Raw genomic sequence first — 10560 nt, 5'->3', positions numbered from 1 at the left:
CAGCACTCCTGATGGACATGCACTATACTGCAGTTTACAAGAGACCATACTTAACTCGCGCCGCTCACTAGGTCTAGAGAGATTTTTAATGACGTGTGTTATTCCCCTCTCCAGCTTGCTTCTTATTATACTTTGCGATCATATAAATGGTAGGCAGAAATATATGACGTACGATAACTGAAAACCGGTGATGATATTGTAAAGTTTCACGATGCAATGAAAATTCTATTATTTTCCGGAAAAAAATGATGTGAACGCAAAGTAAGAAGCAAGCTGTAAAGGGAAATCACACGCACTATTAAAAATCTCCCTAGACCTCAGTAGGTCACTAGCTGCGCGAGTTAAGTGCGGGCACTCGTGAACTGCAGTATAGTTAATGCCTGAGCTAGGATCTTCCTAGTAGAAGAGTAGTTTTTAATTTTGCGCCGCCTCCGAAAAGGTTGAAATGTATTTAGTATCCTATTTAACGATTAAGTAGATTTTATTAATAGCTGTGGAATACGGGTATAAATGAAATAGTAATTATTGTACACTTTTTAGTGAATTTCGAAGTCGGATTTTTTTTGTTAAAAAATATTGTTACACTGTATATGTAATTTCTCAGCAATACTCCTAAAGTTATGGCTAGCAACGAAAAGACGTCGTGGTTACAGAAAGTATTTTACATGTGTAGTAGTAAGATGATCTTGGGTTATGATACGCATGTAAAGTAAATAGACGGACTGTTCATTATTTTCATAAGGTATGATCAGAGTTGGATATTGTTTGAAATAATATTGTGATAATTTGTGGTGATAATTAACATTTACATTATTTAAAGTAAAATAAATTGTTACTGCTCTTCTGTTCCCATGGAATAAAGAAGATTACTTATAAAGATTATAATTTGTACGTAAGTGAAGAAAATATTTTATTCAAAATAATTTGAAAAAGTATTGTCATTTCTGTCGCAGTTTTGATGATTACCCAGCATCGTTAAATACATATGTAGATGCATAGACGACCGATGTACATATTACCGTTTTGAATTTTGTACGCGCCGCCTTGACGCGGCTGATGCCCCGCGCCGTCGCAATACGATCTTAAGGTGTTAGAGTATCGTACGCCATGATGTTGGACAAACGCGAATATCAGTAACGGCGCATGTGCGTAACTTAACCCACAGCGCTAACAGCGCCTCTAGCAGCAAAAATGTGTAATCCACGCTGACGTAGGCATGACGTAGGTGATAATGAAACTGATCGAAATTTATCGATACAAAGGAAAATTAATATCTCATAAATAAATGCACCGATTGAGGTGTTATTATGCTCAAAAGAAAGAGAAAGACAAGCCGAAGCAGATTGTGTTATTAGAATGAAGTTAAGTGGCGTACTTTTTCTGTAACAGCAAATTACTTTTTGCATAACGCTCAAAACGCTCTGCTTCGGGATAATATACTCGGTAGAGTTTCGCTGTCGCCGGCGGACCAGCCTTCGGCCTAAACTACTTGGCGTGGAGACTCTACCGTGTCTCCTGATATCTGCTTTCAGCCGTGTACGCTGTCGCTTCGGTGCTGCCTACCAACAATTCACGTATTCTGACGCGAGTCCCGAGCAATCTGACAGTCACAACTAGAAGATCGAGTTCGAATCCCACGGGGACAATTTTATTTTTTATTCTTAATCAATTCGTAATTTTACTTTGCAAATGTTTAGATGTTACAAAATTAGATGAACCTACACTACAATTACCTCCTCTTCGATTTAGATGAGTTTTAGATATGTTATAGAAATCGCTATTTTGAACAACTTTTCCTTGTACATATAAACGGCGGTCCCGCTTAGTTTCCGAGATATTCGTGAAAAACTTTCGATATTAACACATTGAATTCTGTGACAGCACATTTCTGTATAGAAACAAGAGTCTAGGGAACGTAAAGGCTTTGTTCACAGCTGCACATACGAGACTCCAAAAAATGTCTATTAAAACTCAATTAAAAATGAATATTATTGATGTATTAGGTTAGGTTAGGTTATATATTTAAATCCCGCCGCTGTAAGGCGGCTAGCAACACTTTCGTGACAATAATAAATTAATTACAAAAATAATTATAAATTTAGCAATTCTAAGAAATGAATAAAAGCAATTAAAAATACGTATTATACATTATGTGTCTAAAAAAAAGCGATATTTTTGACGAAATTACTACTTTTTACTTTTTTGACGAGTTTCTACTACAGTGAATTCTACCTATACGTATGCGTCTGTAGCAACAACTGTGACGGCCGCTTGATTACTGTTTCTGTAAACAGCGACACTGGACGCATCAACCCCCTATATGTATATGAATTTAAAAGTCAAACTTTACACATTTCAATATGTTGTAGTCTTTAGTTGAATTCAAAGAAAAATAAAGTTTATTCAAAAATATAATGCACCAGGTAAGGCCAACGCATCATTCGCCTCGTCGCTATTCTCTCTCATTCTCTCACTCATTCCTTCTCGCTCTCTCCTCATCCAACCTATCTCTCGCTTCATTTCAAATACATTCGCTCGCCCATTCGTCATTTCATACTCTCGCCATTTCTCTTTCTCGTTCAATCCCTCTCTCTCGCTCTCCTGTACAAATTGAAATCTTAATACTTAAATCTTATAAATCTTTTACCAGGATATTTGTAACATTTTTCTGATTACAATGACATCAAACGCGATATTTGGACTATATTTACAAAATTGACGATAATAAGTATCGGACACGGGGAAGGATGGCGAATGAAAAAGAAAGAGAAGCCGCAATCGTAACAATCCGCAGTCCTTTTTATCCTACTTCGAAAAGGAGGAGGATACTCAATTCGATGTGTATATTTAAAAAAAATTTTTTTTTTATGTATGTTCACCGATTACGCCGAGACGGATGGACCAATCGGAACGAAACCTTTTGCATCTGGTAGAGTATGTCTCCCGATTGGTCCCGTTAGAAAAACATCTTGCATTTTCTCACTTCTGACGGCTTTTTTTTCTAAATGTATGTTCGCCGATTATTCCGAGACGGATGAACTAATCGAAACGAAACCTTTTGTCTTCGAAAGTATGGGTCCCGATTGGTCCCGTTAAAAAAACATTTTATATTTTTTCATTCCGAACGCTTTTTATTGCAGAAAATCGTACAATTTCATATACGTGCGTCGTACGTTCGCCGATTATTCCGAGACGGATGGACCAATCGGAACGAAACCTTTTGCATCTTGTATAGTATGTCTCCCGATTGGTTCCGTCATAAAAACATTTTGCATTTTTTCATTGCCAAGGATTATTATTGCAAAAAACAGAAAGTTTCTAATCTTAACATAGGTTGATTTCAATGACCCTTTAATATGTTGTCGGGGGCATGATGCTGAAGAACTTTTTTATTATGCCAAATCAACTGAAAGCTTTAATTTCCGAGATATTCGTGAAACACTATTGTTACTACTACATTGAATTCTACGTGTGCCTACGTGTATTCTACCGCCTACTCTGGCGGTGTATGGGTCGGAATGAAATTGCCTGTTTCTACTGTTTCTATACACATATCGCGTCGACCAAAAACCGATATTCGGTTTAGTGCGAATTTTAAAATGATGCCAGGTCGCATTTAATGCGAACAAAAATTCAGTTAATACGAGGTTTGCGAGGCCTTTTTCGCTCCAGACATGGATCGAAGCATGTAAGTTAACAGAGACTTGGATAAAATACTGCGGGTTTATCATCACATATACGGAGATATGAAAAAGCAGAAGAAAGTGCAATCAACACTGTTAAAATAACGTAAAAAATAATAAACATGTTTATGCTATTGCTGTTGTAATTAAGTAAAGGCAGGTCGGCATTATATATATGTATTAATATATTTTTATTATATTTTAGTACCAATTATATAAGTGAATAAAGAACAAAACATTATATACTATTTAATAAACACATTATAATAATAAATTTAAGGAATAGAGACTCATGTCTTGTTTTAACGCGCACATAGTAGAGGTAAGAACAGAACAAAGGAATAATTTTTAACAAAAAACAAATCCGACTTCGAAACGCACTAAAAAATGGAAAATAATTTCTGTTTCATTTATACCAGTATTCCACAGGTATTAATAATATCTACTTAATCGTTAAATAGGATACCAAATACATTTCAAAGTTTTCAGAGGCGGCGCAAAATTAAAAACTTTTCTTCTACTAGGAAGATCCTCAGACGTCGTTCAGACGTCGGCAACCTATGACAAATGACCCATTTGATCATTTCAAGTAAACAATATTCAACGGGAAACAATATACCCATTGCGGATTAACTATACTGCAGCTCACGAGAGACCATACTTAACTCGCACAGTTCACTAGGTCTAGGGACATTTTTAATAACGTGTGTGATTCCCCTCTACACCTTGCTTCTTTCTTTACGATCATATAATTTTTTCTTTGAAAAATAATAGGAATTTCATTGTATCTTGTATCTTTACCATACAATCATCGGTTATCAGTTATCGGACGTCATAAATTTCTGCCCACCATTTATATGATCGCAAAGTATAATAAAAAGCAAGCTGTAGAGGGGAATAACACATGTTATTATAAATCTCCAGAGGGTCACGCGACTATCTCAACAGCCGAAGAGGGATGATTGCTGAGGTGATTCTAAACAACTTTTTCCTTTGCCAAAATGTTGGTTCGATTTCGAGTTATCAACAAAAAACACCGACCAATCCGAGCGCGTACAGCGCGCGGGCTCAGGGACTACAATGTCGGCTACCAAAACAGGGCCTGAAGTAGGTCGCGAACGAACGGCTCGGCACCCCGTTGGCATAGGACAATAAAAAAACTGAACTGGTAGAACATTTTTAGTCGTTGTTTAGAATGAATACGGAACCTAATGTCTTGTCGCCTATCATAATGTAAAAAAGGAAATTTTAAGCATTCTAAACAACAAATAAAAATGATTGAAATGGAATAATGAATAAACGTTTGAATAATGATGAAAAATTTGAAAACAATTTAAATGAAACTTCCGCATTCGTTTCTAAATTAACCTGCTACGCAGAAAGCAGATATTTGTCACTGGGAAACGAGCGAACACGTTCCTAGAACAGCTGGTTTCATGATCGGGCCAGTGAACTGCCCTCATTTATTGCACTTAGATATGAATAATAGACCAGGTGTTTCCTCGTCGAATGTTCAGAATCGACACTGTGATATAGCGGGAATTATTTGCGTTCAGCGTAGCAAGTTAATTTAGAAACGAATGGGTAATTTTCATTTAAATTGTTTTCAAATCTTTCATCATTAACGTAGCCTCCAATTCAAATGTTTATTAATTATTCCACTTCAACCATTTTTATTTGTGGCTTAGAATCCTTAGAATTTCCTTTTTTACATTATCACAGGCGACGAGAGATTCGGTTCCGTATTCATCCTAAACAATGACTAAAAATGTTCTACCAGTTTAGTTTTTTTATTGTGCCATGCCAACGGGGTGCTCAGCCGTTCATTCGCGACCTACGTCAGGCCCGGTTTTCGTACCCGACACTGCAGTCCCTGAGACTGCGCGCTATACGCGCTCGGATTGGTCGACGTTTTGTGCTATTAACTCGAGAACCAAGCCTTAACCACCATTTCGGCAAAGGAAAAGATTGTTTAGAATCACCTTAGCAATCAGCCCTCTTCGGCTGTTGAGGTAGTGGCGTGACACCCTGTATATCCTACTAAATATGAAAGGTTTCATCGCAATCGGTACATTCCATGCAGCATGAACGCTAGAAGATATAAATGAAGTATTACGTTAATTGGCGATAAAAGTCATTAGGAATGAAAAAACACAAAAACTGTTTTGTGGGACCAATCGGGAGATATACTCTACAAAATACAAAATTTTCGATCTAATTGGTCCATCCGTCTCGCGGTAATCGGTGAAAAATGTAAATCAAGCATTACGTTCTGTGCAAAAAAATCGTTAGCAATGAGACAATGCAAAATGTTTTTTTGACAGGACCAAGTGGGAGAAATACTCTACAAGATGCAAAAATTTCGTTCGGATTCATCCATCTGTCTCGGAGTAATCGGCGAACGTACGGCGCACGTACATGAAATAGTATGTTTTTTTGCAATAAAAAGCGTTCGGAATGAAAAAATATAAAATGTTTTTCGAACGGGACCAATCGGGACACATACTTTAGAAGATGCAAGAGGTTTCGTTCCGATTGGTCCATCCGTCTCGGCGTAATCGGTGAACATACATTTAGAAAAAACAGTCGTTAGGAATGAAAAAATGCAAAATATATTTTTTACAGGACCAATGGGGAGTTATACTCTATAAGACGCAAAAAGTTTCGTTCCAATTGGTCCATCCGTCTCTGTTAGAGTTTCAGCCAGGCAAGGTTTATGACATGGCAAGCCAAAAACAGCTATTTTGAAAGACCCTTATTATCGACATCATTTGCGCGACACGGCTGCAATGGTTAGACTACTTAATTGCAGCAATTTCAGAGATTTTAGATTTCAATAGCAAGGTCATGTCGTAAACCACGCACACCCGAAGGGTGAGCCGACCGCAGATACTAACGGTTTCGTCGGTCACCGAGCACCGCTTGGTGACTTTGGGAAAAACCCCAGAGTTGCTAATCCGCCACCTTCCCCTCATGCGAAGATACCAGTACCCCACCAGAAGGTATCAAGCCAATGGGCGCACTGGAAGGAAAACCCTGAGCATATATGTTCTAAGAAAACTCGCGCCAGACACATTCTTGTATTATCCAGTAACCTGACTGGAATCAGAACCAGTAGTAATAAAGCATAAAATTAGCAAGTGTTTAGTTTGTTCCCACATTAGTGGGTGGTCCCACGATTTAGACGGCACGAAGTTGCAATACTCGAGGATTCGAGCACTCAGAGTTTCGAATCTTAACATTGATCCTTCGAGCCGGATACCGAACGAAGTTTGAAGCTGCTGTCATCGAGGTCAACACTGTCAAATCAGTCAACACCACCAGGGAGTTCAGCTGCATTTGACTGAGAAGAAGAAACACCTTCAATCAGGAAGGACAGCAAAGCAGAAATCTGACGCTGCGACGCAGCCAAATTCAGCATCATCCAGTTACTACAATCAACACACCCAAGGAAATCAGCATTCGTGGAAGCCATCTACGAGGAGTCATTACAGAGCAGTATCTCATCCCAAGAGTAAGTCCTTCACGTATTACTTGCGTCAGTAGTCAAAAATGGAAGCTGAATTGCGAGCATGGGTGAAAGAGCGTGGTGTAATCAGGGCTGCGCTCACGCGTTTTAGAAATTTCTTTAGAGACTCTGCGAACAACACTGCGGTAGGTTCAGTAAAAAAGAGATGGCAGGCGAATGTTCAATTGTATGATAGTTTTAATAAGGTTCAAACTAAAATAGAGATGGCTGTAATCGGATCAGACGCCGAAGCCGTCCACGCGTCGGAACGGGAGTTGTTTGAAACGACGTATTTTGACCTCATTAATGAAGTAGAAACGCACATTGAGAAACTCAATACGAGTAATCAACGCGGAACTTCGGTTAGTCCTGCATCCACCAGTCATAGCATAGTTAATATTAAGCTACCAACAATGCAGCTACCTTCATTCGATGGCAATTATAGTGATTGGCTAAAATTCAGGGACACATTCACGGCTGTAATTCACGAAAATGAATCTTTGTGCGATGTCCAACGATTTCATTATTTGAACTTGTCGCTTAAGGGAGCCGCGGCACGCATCATTCAATCACTCGGCGTATCAGAAGCAAATTATAGATTAGCATGGGAGCTGTTAATGTCGCGATATGAGAATGCGACAGACCTTAAACGACACCATTTAAATTCTCTAATAGATTTGAAGTCGATTCAGAAACAATCAGAAGGGATGTTACGTGAATTCATAGACGATGCTATTAGTCATCGAAATGCACTAAAATCATTAGGCGAACCAGTAGACAGTTCGGAGACTTTCATAGTACCTTTATTGGCTAGGAAATTAGATACGATCTCCATCAGGGAGTGGGAAAAGAAGATCTCATCTCATTCTCAAATGCCTTCATTTGCAAAATTCTCAGAATTCTTCGAAGAACGGTCGAAATATTTATGCCACGTCGCGATTAACACTCAGGTACCGGTACAAAGGGTACATCAGCGACCTCGAATGCCAGGTAGTCAACGGGTAAACGCAGTCACTTCACATGTCGTTCATACAAATTCATGTCCTGTCTGCAAGGGGACTCACGCGATTTATCAATGCGACAAATTTAAAACTTTAGATGCAAATGGGAAAACAATGGCCGTTCAAGAGTCTCCGATTTGTTACAATTGCTTGCAATCCGGGCACCGTGTCAAGGCATGCACGCGTTCCTTGTGCAAAATTTGTAATAGAAAACAACACTCGTTATTGCACCACGACGATATTCATTCCGTGAAACCCGCGAATTCAAACGGTGTCGTGACTACGGAATTCGACCCTAAGGAGACACAACCTCTTGTCGCACACGTAGTTAGGAACTCAGGAACCTGCACGATGCTATCAATCGCAATTGTGTACATTAAAGACCACAAGGGCCACGCTCATGAATGTAGGGTGTTATTAGATTCAGGTTCTTAAGCGAACTTGGTCACATCAGCAGTTTGCAAACAAATTGGTAGTCGAACAAGTCCTATAGAGTCAATGGTAACTGGTTTAGGAAAGGCGTTGAATTCTATTAAAGGGAAAACAACGATGACCATTCATTCCAAATATAACAAGTATCAGGATAATATAGATTGTTTATTAATAGACACCATCACAACGAACATGCCCAATTTCCCGTTAATGCGAGACAGAATGCAGATTCCAAGTCACATAGAACTTGCCGATCCAGATTTCAACATTTCGAAACCCATTGATATGCTCATTGGGGCAAGCCTATTCTGGGCACTTCTATGTGTCGGTCAGCACAAATGCCCCTCAGGTATAGTTTGCCAAAAAACGCAACTTGGGTAGGTTCTCGGTGGTGCGTTTACCTGGGTTAACAAGGAACCGCGTTTAACAAGTACGTGTCACTTAACTATACACGAGGATCTCCAGTCACAATTAGAAAGATTTTGGACTCTCGAGGAAGTTAATCCACAGGAAAATAGAGCAATAGACGAATGCGAGGCACACTTTCAACGAACGATGCGACGGAACAGTGAGGGACATTATATAGTTAACATACCGTTCAAAAATAATATTAAAGACTTAGGTGACTCGCGACAACAAGCTGAGCGACGTCTGTACGCGTTGGAAAGAAAATTGACTAAGCAACCACAACTGAGACAGCAATACCTCGAATTTATGAAGGAATATGAATTATTAGGGCACATGTCACGCGTTTCAGCAACTCATGAAACAACAAAATTAGCATACTATCTCCCGCATCACGCCGTTTCCAAAACGAGTAGCACGACGACAAAGGTCCGTGTCGTGTTTGATGGTTCAGCAAAATCATCGTCAGGATTATCATTGAATGATACACAGTCAATTGGACCCACCGTTCAGAGTGATTTAGTGTCAATTTTAATTAAATTTAGATGTCACAAATACGTTCTTTCAGCCGATATAGCTAAAATGTATCGACAAATCTTAATCGATCCGCAACAGAGAAACCTTCAAAGGATTTTATGGCGTTCAATCTCCGATCGAAGAATTTGAATTAAACACAGTGACATACGGCACCGCTTCCGCTCCGTTTCTAGCTACACGAGTATTACGCGAGGTCGGTCTAAATTGTGCGGAAACATTTCCAGAGAGCAGTAGGGTAATAGTCAACGATTTTTATGTAGACGACTTATTGACGGGTGCTCAAACTACGGTAGAAATCAGCAGGATGAAATCCGAAATCGTAGATATTCTGTCTCTGTCTGGCTTGCATCTCCGTAAATGGGCAACAAACTGCCCAGATATCAGTATCCCATTAGAGAATAGCAATAACAATCAGGAAATCATAGTAGAGAAGGATCGAAAAACATTAGGTTTATTGTGGTCACCAAAAACCGATGAGTTGAACTTTATGATCACTCTCGGTAATAGCAAACGAATGCACAGCTTTTTGATCCATTAGGTCTATTGGGTCCTCTTATTGTGACAGCTAAATTGATCTTACAGCGTTTATGGCAAATTCAGGCTGGTTGGAATGAGTCGGTTTCTCAAGATCTTTGTACTCAGTGGCTAGAATACCGTGAGGAGATTCAACGAATTCAAACAATTATAATCCCGCGTTGCACAATTTCAAATGAATTAGACACTAAAACGCGATTAGAATTGCATGGGTTTTCAGACGCGTCGGAGAGGGCATACGGGGCTTGCGTCTACCTGCGTTCTCGAGACACAACAGGTCAATGGACAACCGCACTGTTATATGCAAAATCGAGGGTGGCACCCCTCAAATCAGTTTCCTTGCCACGGTTAGAGCTCTGCGGCGCGTTATTGTTAGCAAACTTAATTCAGAAAGTAAGTCAGCATTAAATTCAACCACTGTAAGCGAACACTTGTGGACAGATTCGACCATCACTCTCGC

General features: G+C 39.3%; 1 protein-coding gene across 1 annotated transcript; it reads left to right on the top strand.

The window, feature by feature from the left end:
• The first annotated feature begins 7235 nt into the window (after nucleotides 1–7235).
• LOC114881298 lies at nucleotides 7236–8627 on the top strand. Its single transcript, XM_029198041.2, has one exon. The coding sequence runs from the start codon at nucleotides 7236–7238 to the stop codon at nucleotides 8625–8627; it is 1392 nt and encodes a 463-aa protein (XP_029053874.2).
• The last annotated feature ends 1933 nt before the right edge of the window (nucleotides 8628–10560 follow it).

The sequence above is a fragment of the Osmia bicornis genome, chromosome 11 (assembly GCF_907164935.1).
Source record: "Osmia bicornis bicornis chromosome 11, iOsmBic2.1, whole genome shotgun sequence".
NCBI classification, from domain to species: Eukaryota; Metazoa; Arthropoda; class Insecta; order Hymenoptera; family Megachilidae; genus Osmia; species Osmia bicornis.
The sequence above is the reverse complement of the archived record's forward strand: the minus strand, read 5'-3'. Positions and strand labels throughout refer to the sequence as shown.

What these genes read in the sequence shown, in the direction of transcription:
- LOC114881298 (XM_029198041.2), top strand. Translation starts at nt 7,236, where the DNA reads ATGGAAGCTGAATTGCGAGCATGGGTGAAAGAGCGTGGTGTAATCAGG.